This window comes from Callospermophilus lateralis, chromosome 11 (genome assembly GCF_048772815.1).
Source record: "Callospermophilus lateralis isolate mCalLat2 chromosome 11, mCalLat2.hap1, whole genome shotgun sequence".
Taxonomy (NCBI): Eukaryota; Metazoa; Chordata; class Mammalia; order Rodentia; family Sciuridae; genus Callospermophilus; species Callospermophilus lateralis.
Window position 1 is genome coordinate 37,021,390 of NC_135315.1, and position 13,884 is coordinate 37,035,273.

The 13,884-nt window shown below is 34.9% G+C and overlaps 1 protein-coding gene across 5 annotated transcripts in view; it reads right to left on the reverse strand.

The window, feature by feature from the left end:
- The window catches only part of Ap2b1 (adaptor related protein complex 2 subunit beta 1), a 110,482-nt gene that overhangs the window by 40,500 nt on the left and 56,098 nt on the right, over positions 1-13,884 (reverse strand). For all 5 annotated transcript variants that reach the window (XM_076871808.1, XM_076871806.1, XM_076871807.1 and 2 more), the window contains 2 exons: positions 7,741-8,000; positions 4,344-4,536 (listed from right to left, as the gene is read on the reverse strand). In XM_076871808.1, coding sequence (XP_076727923.1) covers positions 4,344-4,536; positions 7,741-8,000 — 453 coding nt within the window. The remainder of the gene's footprint in view (positions 1-4,343; positions 4,537-7,740; positions 8,001-13,884) is intronic.

The window sequence follows — 13,884 nt, forward strand, 5'->3', positions numbered from 1 at the left end:
ATCCAACTCCATCTGAGATTTTATTTAGCTTAATGTTCTCAATCCTGGCTGCAAAATTAAAATAAGATGCATAACTTTTTTAAAATAGCAATGTCTAGATCCCACCTTGTAGTTTTGTTAAACTGTTCTTGGGCCCAAGTATTGATTTTATTGATTTATTTATGATGTATGCAGTGTTGGGGATTGAAGCCAGAGCATGTGCATGTAGATAAGTTTTCTACCACAGCTTCATTCCCAGCCCTTTTTATTTTTGAGAAAAGGTCTCACACTAAGTTGCCCTGGCTGCCTTGAACTTGTGTTCCTCTTGTCTCAGCCTCCCAAGAAGCTGGGATTCCAGGTGTCCACCACTGTATCTAGATAATACTTTGGTTTTTTTTGGGGGGTAGGGTACTAGAGAATGAATCCAGGGGTGCTTAAGCACTGAACCACATCCCCAGCCTTATTTTGTATTTTATTTGGAGACAAGGTCTCACTGAGTTACTTAGGGCTTCACCATGGTGCTGAGGTTGGCTTTGAACCCACATCTCCTGCCTCAGCCTCCCAAGCTGCTGGGATTACAGGCATGTGCCACCATGCTCAGCAATAGTATTTTTTCTTCTTCTTCTTTTTTTAAAATATTACTAATGCGGGACTAATTACCTAGAGTTGAAAACCATGAAGAAGTTAGGAGCCACCAGGTAATATTTCCTTAGCTGCATACCTCTGACCTCTATGAGAGGGGTTCTGTAAGAAACCAACGCTAAAAGCAGCAGCAACTATCTAGAGTCCTGGATGATAGCTGTTATGGTTTAAACATGTTAAATGCTCATGTGTTAAAGGCTCAGTCAGTCACCAGTTGCAAGTGACTGAATCTTTAGAAGGTGGAGCCTACTGGAAGTAAGTCAAGATAATTGGGGATGTGTCCTATAAGGGGATATTGGGACTTTGCTCCCTTTCTGTCTCTATTTTCCAACTGCTACGAGATAAGCAGCCTCCTCCACTACATTCTCTGCCACCACAAGTTCCACTTTACCAGAGGCCCAAAGCAATGGAACCAAGCAATTGTGGACTGAAAACTCTGAAATTGTGAGCCAAAAAAATTCCTCCTTATAAGTTGATTACCTCATGTATTTTGAGTATACAACAATGGAAGACTGAGTAACATAACACATTTCTCTGAAGTGATCACTGAGCTAACCTAAATGCCCTTTGCCAAACAACCACAAAATTTTAACAATGGCCATATTTTTATTATTTATTTATTTAGGTACCAGGGTTTGAATCTGGGGCATTTAACCACTAAGACACATCCCCAGCCTTTTTTTTTTTTTTTTTTTTTTTGTATTTTATTTTGAGACAGGGTCTTGCTAAGTTGCTCAGGACCTCTCCAAGTTGCCGAGGATGGCTATGAACTTGTGATCCTCCTGCCTCAGCCTCCTGAGCCAGGGACTTTACCATTGAGTTACATCCCTAGCCTTATTTATTTATTTGCTGAGTTGCTCTGGCCCTTGCTGAGCTGCTGAGGCCGGCTTGAACTTGTGATCCTCAGGTCTCAGCCTCTGGGGTTACTGGGATTACACAACACCCAGCTGGGGGTCTGAGTCATATTCTAATACAGAGCAACACTATTTTCCCTAGAGGGTAAAGAAAGACTTCAGTAATGTCACAAGTTTCTTGCCCTTCCTCAATTAGTTTAGGGGAGAGAAGGAGCGCTCTTTCCAGGAATGAGTTTACTACTGAAGTCAAGAGAAAAAGGTGTCTTGAGATTTCCAGTAGCTATGGTTCAAACACCAAGCTCAAGTGGTTCATAGTGGTTACAGGTATTCTCCTTACTATGCTGAAGGTGTCCAGGGACCAACAGCTTCTCCTGGGAACTTAGAAATACAGATTCCCTGGGCTGGGAATATAGCTCAGTTGGTAGAGAAGTGCTTGCCTTGCATTCACAAGGCCCTAGGGTACAATCCCCAGCATCACAAACAACAACAACAACAAAGAAATGCAGGTTCCTGGGTCTTGCCTCAGACCAACTAAATCAGTAATCTTTCCTATACAAGATTATCCAGAAGATATACACACATACACTCCTTCTCCCTAGTTTTGAGAAGTGCAGCTGTAAGTCAAGAATGTTTTCAAGAAATGTCCCTGTCCGTATAGATTAAGAAACTTTGAAGAATTACTTTCCTTTTAAAATTAGATTATTTGCCCAACAACAATAAAAGCAGTTTTAAAGATGGCATAGTCCATTGCTGCCTTAGAAACTTATCTTCCACACAGTCAGTTTCAGGCCTGCTTTGTGACACTCTTATAAAAAGAATCCTATTTCTCTGAGTGAATATGAATTCAATCACACATAATCGAAAGCAAAATATAAGTACTTTTTTTCTTATTTTGATTTCTGGGATAAATTATGTACCAAAAGAAGCTCAAAAAATCTGTACTGTAAAAACTTTCTAGTGCTATAAACCAAGGATACCATTTTAAATCCTCAAGTCAGGAAAAGTTAAAATTTAGTTACCTAGCAATGACTACAAAATATTTATAGAAATCCAAATTGAAAAATCATCCTACTTCCCCACACCAAAAAGAATATCCCTTACCAAAAAAAAAAAAAAAAAAAGGCAGATTAAAATGAAAAGAAAGAGAAAATGGAAAACAGCCCATGTGAACTTTGGCTAGTACAAGCCAAGCAAGTTCTAATAGCTTTTCTACTTATAAGAATTCTAACACATAACTGAATATCCATGTAATATATATAGAAGTAAACCTCATTGGTTTGGGGATTTGGGAAGAATTAATGTCAAGTCAAATGGAAATAATGTCTCTTTCTTTCTGTCCTAAAAGTGGATCAGGAAATAAAAAGTGTAGAATCCTCCATCCCTCAATGTCACTCTTAGTGTCAATGAGTCCACTATGCCATAAGCAAGCCACCAGAGAAAGTAGTAAGCAAAAGTTGTTAAGACATAAACTTGAGGAGGATGCAATATTCAACCTGTGGTTGATGTGTCAAAAAAAAAAAAAAAAATAGGAAGAGCTATTTTTAATTTTATAAGGGATTCTTGGGAGTCTCCATGAATATTTAAATATTCATTTGTTCATCTTCTGGTTCTATAAGGAGGCTAAACAGCAATGTGGAATATAGAGGAAACTATTCTGCTTATACAATCAGTCAAGCCCACTTATTAAAGAATATGAAAAGCAAATGCTATATTCACGAGGAAATAAAATAACAGTGATCATTTGTGTCAATATAAGCTGAAGTCTATTGCTTGGCCAGTGTATAGATTCTGGAAGCAGTGACTTTCCATTAGTAAAATGCACAACCCAGAGAAATATGACTGTAACCCTATTTCCTCAGACTCTTCTAGTCAAAAAACAATGCCACCTGTACTGGCTGGCATAAACCCCAGATACAATATTGCTCATAAAGTATAAGAGATGATGCTGAGATATGTATCAGAGAATGAGGTGTTTTGTTTATGTATCTCTGGGAACATAAACTTTTCATAAGTATGGTATTTATCTTCCAGGATGTGGGGAAGCAAATCAATTTATTGGGCATCTTTATAGCCATGGGTTGACAAACATTTCATTTCAACTGTTTAGCTAAAAGAAACACTCTAATTCTGTTTGCAGGGAGCCATGTGATGAGACCAGTTATTTTCCTGGTCTTCTCTCTATAGAGTGAAGGTCACACTTAATATTTCTCATTTATCTTGTTCAGCAACAAAAAATTAATCCTGGTTCCTATTAATGGCACATATTCACAGATACTCTAGACTTTGGAGCCTTTTAGAATCCTGGAAGCTAATTAAATTGGAAGTATAATAAGAAAGAAGAGGTGGGGAAGAAGGGGATAAATAACCAATCAAGCAGTTCTTCCCAACTGTAATACAGGTACCTTTTATATAAAAATGGCTCATGGCTGCCACAACACTTTTCAGAATTGGAAAAGGCAAAAGCCAATAAAAAACTTAAAAGGTAGAGAGACTTGAAAACCTCAAAACAAGATGATCTTTATATGAGGCCACTTTAATGCTCTTCAGGTCAAAAGTAGTATTTACAGGGTCAATCCAGAGTTAAGAAGCAGGAACAATAATATACTCCAGAAAGGATATTAAGATTGCTGAACAACAAGATTCTATTTAGGGGCAAGATAATAGAATAATCCTGTAAACTTACAGACATGCCTAGTACCAATGATGAACAGTATTGTAATTAACCTAAAGACAAATAATCCTGTCCTTTATCAAAGGACATTACTGCTCATTATGGAAAGATCTAGTTCTAAAAAGCTGAGTAAAAATAAAAAGCTCTAGCATAATAAGAACTAAAAATAACCAAAGAATGAGAAGAGAGATACTTACCAGACTATCAAGTCCTCCTCCCAAGAGATCGACTGCTCCCATCTGCATGGAGGACACCTGTGGCACATTGACTGGGGGACCAAGGTCAAGATTTAAAAGATCCCCTAGAAGGTCTCCTTGAGAAGGAATAACCTGAGGCTGTTCCAGGTTAGTTGCAGTGGTGGTGCCAACAGGGCTGTCACCTGCGTCAGTGCTGCAGTTACATATACACAGAGAAAAGAGAAAAATCAGTTTCATATAGGACATAACAAGGCAGCAAGGGAATATCAGATTTATAACTATAAAACATTTTAAAATTCAATTAGAGGGCTACAGATGTAGCTCAGTGGTAGAGGTCCTAGGTTTGTCAACCCCAGCACCAGAAAAAAGAAGTAAAAATTCAATTAAAAAATTGAATCAAATTTTTTTCTTTAAAAAAATATAAAAAAGCCTAGGTTAAGTTTTGACACACTTGAACATAGAAGCCAAAGGAGAATGAAAAATCAAAGTGCAGAGAATAAACAACAAAAACTAAGAAGAAAAAAACCAGCGAAGCTCCTGATATTACTGGGGAATCTGGAAGGATGATAAAAATAATAAGATGCTAAGGAATTAAATTTTGTTTTGCCTGTGTTTGGTGTTGGGAATTGAAATCAGGGCCTTGTGCATGCTAAACACGTACTCTACTACTAAGCTAAATGGATAGGCCCAAGACCCTCAGTTCTTAATTCCTTTAGTTGTTTCAAGTAAGCAAAATGAGTAGAGAAGTCCAACAGGCAGAGGGACTGGCAGTGAGAGACAAAAAATTTGGGAAAAATTCATGTACATATCTTAGGTGAAATCACCAGAGGAAGGTGTGGTAATAAGAGCATGGGATCAAGAATCAGAAGACTAAGATCAAGTATTGATTCTACAATTGCAAGTTACACAATTTTGGACAGGTGACAACTTCAAAGTTTCCTCATGGATAAAATTATAACAATATCATTCAAACACAGGGCTTTATTTTAGAGCAAGGATCAAATAAAAATATTATGTAAGTGGTACAGTCTTGTATCAGTAGTAGATATGGTTGGTAGGTAATTTCCCTAAGGGAATACAAAGACAGACATGGAAAAAAGAGTGTTCAGACTGAGCCTTTTGATACAATCAAAATTAATGGTCACAGAAGAGAATGAAATAAACTGAAGATTAAAGAGAAAAATGATCTAAGAAAGATAATTAGAAGGAAATAAGTATCAAGGAAGCCACAGCGAGAAAGGGTCAAATAAAAGAAAGCAGTCAAAGGGGGAAGTACTTTCATATACACCTGGCAAGAAATATATGAAATCTTCATAGATTATTCTCTACACATGAAATTATGTCATCTATGATCTATGCCACTTAGGAAAGTAAAAAAATAGATGATTTATTTGTAATTCAAAGAAGATGGTAGAATTGGTAGTTATGCACATTTCTTTTTCACTATAATGGAAGTAGGAGTAATATGACAAAAAAAGTGATTTTAGAGGACAGAAGTAAATGATCCTGTAGATTCATAATAAATATTAAAGAACATGATAAATCATTAGTATACATTCTTATTAAAGGGAAAATACAAGAAAATTAATAGTGTTTCCCATTGTGAACTTAAATTGCACCAGAGCAATATTTTTAAAAAGTGAGGATTTTTCTAAGTTAGACAAGTTATTTACCACCTCACCTCCATAGAGCAGCTGGTATAATATGTGAGCATATTAAGAGAACATGTCCCTTCTCCCAAGTTACTTTAAAAGATAGTGAAATAAGCACTTTTAAACCTTTTATAAGAGGTAGAAAAGCTTTTAAGTACAGCTTTATTTCATATCAAAGTGTATACATATTAACATTATACTGCAGAAGAGAGCTAAGTAATGTGTCACTTGCAGCAAAGCATCATCCTCATTTGTATGAAAAGGTATTTTTCCTATGTTTGTATATCCTTTAAAAACAAAAGGCAGGAATGATTATTAATCAGATAATAATATTATGTATGAATTTGTGTTTCTTTTAGATAGTTTACAAAATAATTCTTTCTTTGTGTTCAGAAAGAGTTGTTTCTGTTTGTTGATTTGCTTCATTTCCTCCTCCTATTTATGGGTCAAAAGTTATGAGGAGAAGGCTAGATTAAATGGCATATAAATTCAGTTACATAGGCAAGTTAAAATAGAAAATCCACATCTATATAAAAACTTGAAGCACAGGCCAGGAGAAATACTAGGATAGAATACTAGAGATACTAAAAATACACAGTCATATTTAGAGAATATTGCACATGCTTGCCTACAAGAAGAAATACCCTAATCTGTTCTAAGGACTAATCTTCATGAATCCACACATCTCCTTTGGGTTAAAATCATAGCACTACCCTAAAACCAAAGACTCAATTCAACTAACAGCAAAGACTAAAGTTATATTTTTTTAATTATCACTTTCTTGAGTGTTGCCACTTTCTTTTTCTTTTTCTCTGTGCCAACAGTCTGGTAAGACAGAGGTCAAAATGCTGACTTACACTAATTTGTAAAGAAATAAATTCTATGCTTTTGGTGACTCATGAACTACTTAGAAACACACATTAAACAATGGTATAACACGGTCATTAATGGAAACCCAGTAATTCTAACTACTCTGGGAGCAAAATTATCTTTTTTTTGTGTGTGAATTGAACCTGGAGCTTTACACATAGGCAAGCACTCTAGCACTGAACTACATCCTCAGTCCTTTTGGGAGCAAATTCTACTTAGTTTTAAGATTTATTATGATTGATAAAGAAATTAGATTCTGAAGTTTCTAAAATCTCATTATAAGGACTAAAAAGTATTTCCCCCTCCTTAATTAAAATTTTAAGGTAGCTACAAAATAGGAGCTCCATGTTACCTGAAAGCCTATTCATAACAATTTCCTGATGATCAACTTAATATGGCAAAAAAGGGGCACAACTAACTAAAAAAACTATGCCCAATTAAAACTATATAAAATTTGGGCTGTTTATATAAGATAATTCTGTAAATACTATTTTATTAGTAGGTTTATAGTATAAGAGAAGCAGTATCTACAACTTTATCGATCAGCCTCAACCAAAGCTACAGTAAGAGATAGAGATAGCTAATGTATGAAGAGGTTTTTTGCTAAGTTTTCAACTCTGGGAATATTTCTAGCCTCATCTTACTGAAGACTCAGGCAACTTTCAGACTTCATCAATTTAGAAGGACTTCTCCACCATAATCTTCTAAATATTATTATACACCTAGATTGGAATACAGAGGGACTTCCTAGGGCAGTATAGTAGCAGGTTTGAAAAATGCATAGCAAGTTCTTATCTAGGCTATAAAAGCAAGAGGAAGAGCAGTCTGTCTAAATAGACACTTCTCACTCATATTTGGTTCACCTACTTACTTACCTTCCATGATGAATTGGCAAGTGCTTGCGATGGATCCCATGACTCCCTTCCACAAAAGCATTGGGAGGCTTATGGTACACAGAGGCCAAAGAACCAATGTGGCAGATTAGTTCATCCAGCAGAGTTGGCTCAATAAGGTCCGTTTCCTCAGAGATCAGTGGTTTCTCAGACAAGACTACTTCTTTGGCAGTCACAGGATCAGTTGAGAGAAGGCGCCAATAAATATAGCCCCGATCTCGAAGGTCAGGATTATCAGAATCCTAATTAAAAGGCAAGTACAAAAAAGTTTAGATGGAACTATTCATATAGAAACCCAAACTGCTGGATTATCAGGCAATGCTGTAGTGATTATGCAAACTAGCTATTAAGGAGGTGTTCCACTGAGACTCAGTATAATTTTCACACAGTCATAATCCCATAATTTCTAATGTTTCAAGAAATTTAAATATAATTTGAAATGGGTTAATCCTAAAGTTCGAATCTGAAGGGAAACTGGGAAGAAGAAAACAAAGTTTAATCTGGTAAAACTCAACTGGTTGAGATGGCCTTGAGACAATAACTTATAGGTATTTTCTTAAAAACCACTATAAATACTAGCAGGACTATTCATAACACAACTTACATATATTTCACCCAAACATTCTTTCTTCACTTAAATATGTATATACTTCTCCTTTGCAGACATTGGCTAAGTAATAGAAATGAAATACCACACATAGTACCTGACTTTAAGGAACTCACAGAAAAACCAACTATTAATATAGTGTGAAAGGTACTATTATCAAAATAATCAAAACAACATTAAAGACAGCATGTAGTACTAAGGGCTTTCAAAAGGGATGGCACTTGAATTTAATGGTTTTTCATTGTTATAGCAGTTTTAAAATAATTTTATATTTATGCTCATGGCTAAAAAATTTACCAACTCCATACTACAATTTAGAATTGTATAATATAAAAAAGAAACCTCCCCCAATTATCCAAACCTCTCCCTCAATTTCCTATTCCCCAGATAGCCTTAATTAGTAATAATGCTATATATTTTTCCAGACAGCTCAACCACACACATTTATTTTATAATAACCATTTCATATTTTATAAGGTTCTGTAAGTTGCTCTCTGTATTGACACACAGAAGTGCAGTTTCCTACTGTATATAAATTTATGCATCACTTTGACTAATTCCCTATTGATGGACATTTAAATTGTTGTCCCTTTCTCCTCTGCCTTCTCACTTTATATGCACTGTTATGATCACTACAAAGTAGCAATAAATATCCAGGTATCTACCTCTTAGGGTATGTCCATATAGCAGCAATATGACATTGTTCAAATGGCATATTATTAAAAACAACAATAAATCCGTTTCATTTCTGCATTTAAAACTCACACATATAAATTTCTTTAAAAAAGGTCAATATGAGGGATTCCACATGAGTTCTAAGGGAGCAGATAAATTGATTCATGATTTGGCTACTTAAGGACACTTGTCAATATGAACAACCACTCTGATGGGTGCTTTCCCCCTCCTCCATCACACAGAGGATTTTTGGTTACTATTAAAATCTGAATTTGAAAAGATTCTTGGGTTGTAGGTTCATATACATCATCTCATTTGACTTTAGCACTTTTCTCAGCCCCAGCAGTCTTTCCATGAAGTTCCTTGAGTTTTCCTAGTACAAACAGACTTCAGCATTTTTACTTTTTCAAACCAAGATGAGGCTAAACAGATCGGCAGGCTTTTTTTTAATGTTTTTTTTTTCCCCAATGTTGTCTAGAATTAATTTATTCATTACTTTTTTTTTTTTTTTTTTAACTTGTCTACAGCTCTTGGGTCATGACTTCCATCATCACCTTCTTGGTTTGGTAGTGGTGCAGAGTGTCTGTCTTCCATATTTGATTGCTACAGTTTTTTTTTTTTTTTAAATAAAACACACGCAGAACAAAGCAAATAACTATCAGTAGTCTTCACATCAACATGAACTTCAATTCTTTTATGCCATGTTTTGAAAATGAAAGACATCTGTCACAGTATGATCCATGCCATGAAAGTAAGGCACTTTTTACCCTGAACACCCTTAGTAATTAGTACTTAGTAATCAATAAATGGGCCAAGGAACTGAACAGACATTTCTCAGAATATACATTCGATCAACAAATATATGAAAAAAATGTTCAACATCTCTAGTAATTAGAGAAATGCAAATCAAAACTACTCTAAGATTTCATCTCACTCCAGCCAGAATGGCAGTTATTAAGAATACAAACACAATAAGTGTTAGCGAGGATGTGGGGAAAAAGGCACACTCATATATTGCTGGTGGGATTGCAAACTGGTGCAGCCAATATGGAAAGCAGTATGGAGAATCCTTGGAAAACTGGGATTGGAACCACCATTTTTTTTAAAAAAAAAAAAAAGAGAGAGAGAATTTTAATATTTATTTTTTAGTTTTCAGCGGACACAACATCTTTGTTTGTATGTGGTGCTGAGGATCGAACCCAGGCCACACGCATGCCAGGCGATCACGCTACAGCTTGAGCCACATCCCCAGCCCTGGAACCACTATTTGACCCAGCTATCCCACTCTTCAGTCAATACCCAAAGAACATAAAAACAGCATACTACGGGGACATAGCCACATCAATGTTTATAGCAACACAATTCACAATAGCTAAACTGTGGAGCCAACCTAGATGCCCTTCAGTAGATGAATGGATAAAGAAAATGTGGCATATATATATATACATACACGCACGCACACACACACACACACACACACACACACACACACACACGAATATTAAAAGAGAATAAAATCATGGCATTTGCAGGTAAATGGATGGAGTTGGAGAATATAATGCTAAGTGAAATTAGCCAATCCCCCAAAACCAAATGCCAAATGTTTTCTCTGATTTAAAGATGTTGATTTATAATGTGGTTGGAGGGGGCATGGGAGGATTAGATGAACTCTAGATAGGGGAAAAGGAGAGGGAGAGGAAGGGAGGGGGCATGGGGATAGAAAACATGGTGGAATGAGATGGACATCATTACACTAAATACATGCATAAAGACACGATGTGACTCTACTTTGGGTACCAGCAGAGATAAGAAAAATTATGCTCTATATGTGTAATATGAATCGTAATGCATTCTGCTGTCATATAGAATTAAAATTTTTAAAAATGAAGAAAAAAACACACACAGAACAAAGCAAATAACTATCAGTAGTCTTCACATCAACATGAACTTCAATTCTTTTATGCCATTTTTTGAAAATGTAAAGATATTAAAGTCACAGTATGATTCATGCCATGAAAGTCAGGCACTTTTTACCCTGAACATCTTTAGTAATTAGCTGAAATTTTCTAAATGCAATTTCATCCTGAAGATGAACAAGGTTTCATTCAAACACATGACTCTTTAGGCCAGGAAATGCAACTTTGGTTCTTGAGTCTTTGTGATTAGTGTTTTCCCAGTATTTCTTATACTGAACATAGCAAACAGGTGCTTTCATAACACAACAATCTATCTTAGAAAATGATAAATCACTTTCTTCTTGGTTCCTGTTTGCTGCCTTGCGTAAGGCACTTGTTCTTGACCAACTTTCATGGTGCTGTACGGAATCTCAAAAAGATCCCTGGTGGTTTTGACTTCACAGTTTCAAATTATTTTTCTCAGTTGTACATGGTTTAATTTGTACTTAGAATGAGTGTTAAAGACAAAAAAACAAAGAATATTGTGATACAGAAAATTAATAAAGCATTAAAATGGCAAATTTTATCTCAAGGAAATCTATCACATTCAAAGGTTGCATTATTCTAACAGAAATGTTTATCATATGTAAAGGAAAAAAGTATATATAGGTCATATCAAAATTTCTCTAGTATTTGAAATGCCAGGGTTAAAGAATAGGAAAGAATGATAAATCAGATGCAACTTAATTAATTTTATTATATTTTAATTTTTTTAGGAATAATTTGCTCCTGAGGAAGTATTTATAAATAATAACCTGAAACTTCCTCACTTAGACCTCTATTTGGAAAGAAAATTTGAACATTATATGAAAAGAGTGAATTTACTCAATCATATCCTGAAAGAGTAAAGTGGCAGAAATAGAATCTTACCACCCAATTCAAATTAACACAATTCAGTGGACTATACTGTGCTTAAGTTAATACTCACCAGCTATAAATATTAGGTTATTATTTTATAAACTTGAGAAAAAGAAAAAACTTTCAATGGAAAAGGCTTTCATAAATATACTTAATTACTCTTATGACAATTCCTCAGATAACATTAACTAACTGGACAGAAAAGGCAAGCCTAGAGAAAGTGCTTTTATGTATAATCAAACATAAAATGATCATACACAAATATCTTAAAACTAACAGAACGCACTTATACATACTGACTTATATGCAATAGTACTTCAGGCAGAAATTATGTATTCTCAAAATAATTCTTAATCTTCAGACTAGAGGGGCAGGATAGCATAGTAGATAAGGACATGGACCCCGAGACATACCAACTGGGCTTAGGTCTCTCAGTGTTTTAGTTTTGACATCTACAAAACAGGAACAATAACAGCACTAGCTGTTATTAGTATTAAGTAAGTTAATATGTAAAGTGCTTTAAAAGAATGCCTGAAACATTGTAAGCACTATACACGTGGCTGTTACTAACATTTTATACTAATCTCTATAAAGACTAAAATCAGGAATAGTTTGTTTACACCCTGCCCTGTCCCTGGAAAGCATTTTAACAAACCTTACAAAAATGAATCTAAGGCTAAAGACTACAAGTTAAAACTAGAGGCAGAAAAACGCACACTACAATAACCTGAATACTTTCCATATTCTCTAAGGTACTGAATAAGCAATGTGACGGGAAAAAAAAAAAAAAAAAAAAACTTGATCACTCAGGTAAGGCATTTTGAGGAGTAGTCAATTACATATCAATACACCAGAAAATCTAAAAGTTGTTAGAAATTTGATGGGGTATCATAAGGAAGAAAATATAATGAAATAAACAACAACTCTAATAGGATAGTTTCTCGTGATAATCATTACTGGTTGATAGTGCCACTGTGATTCAATAAAAGCAATGCTGTTAGTGTTAAAATATAACAAGTCCAGATACCCAGCTTTCTATTAATCCGGCTTGGTTCACAGATGAATTTCACACTATCTGTAAGAACAGAAGGATCTTGAATCCTTCTCACTCAAATTTTTATAAATACCGATACATAATGACATTGAGTTTGAACTTGACAAGAAACCAAAACACAGCTCTTCCAGGCTGCCTGCTAAATACAAACACATAGGCTTTAACAGACAATGAAGATGGAGAGTGAGTTGAGAATTTGTGAAAACAGAGGCAACAACCAAGACACTTTCTTGATTATTTACAGGTGAGCAGAGAGGGAGCAAGGTCAAAATTCCTTTTGGAAATTGTTTTGACAGAATGTGAATTGCTCCAATTCTGTCATTCTACATAAGGACTTGAAGGTTTAAAATTAAACATAAAACAGAGTGCACAAAAAAAGATAGAAAAAAGAAATTGTTTTGAATTCATCTTAAGAAATACGAATAACCTCAGAGTTATTAATCAAGGATCTAGACACAGAAGTCTACAATGTTCAGTTTGATTCAGATAAGATTTCAAAGTGCTCTTTACAAATAAATTTTTAAAATGTATAAAATTAGTAATAGGAAAAATGACAGCTGAGAACTAAGCAAAGCTGTATACAGGACTTTAAGTTTTAATAATATATATCATTTGTAAAGAGAAGGAGAAAAATGGTAAATTAAAAATCTGAATTGATTCCATGTGCATACATCTTAATTCTGACAGCCAATCTGTTCTCAAATTCAATTAAGAAAATCACTAAATCATGATGGACTGAAAATCATTATACTAGTTACACTAGAAAAAGTAATTATTTTGATTTCCATTGATCCAAAATGGTCACCTGGTTTTTAAGATCAGTGGCCACATTTCTGAAATTATAATCCATCTGAACTTCTTTTCTTCAACAAAAATGTCATATAATTCCAAAGAGGGCCAAAAATATCTAAAAATGCAAGGAAGCAGCAGAAGCACTTTAAAATTATTTCCAAGAGAAAGGTAACCCATATGTGAGA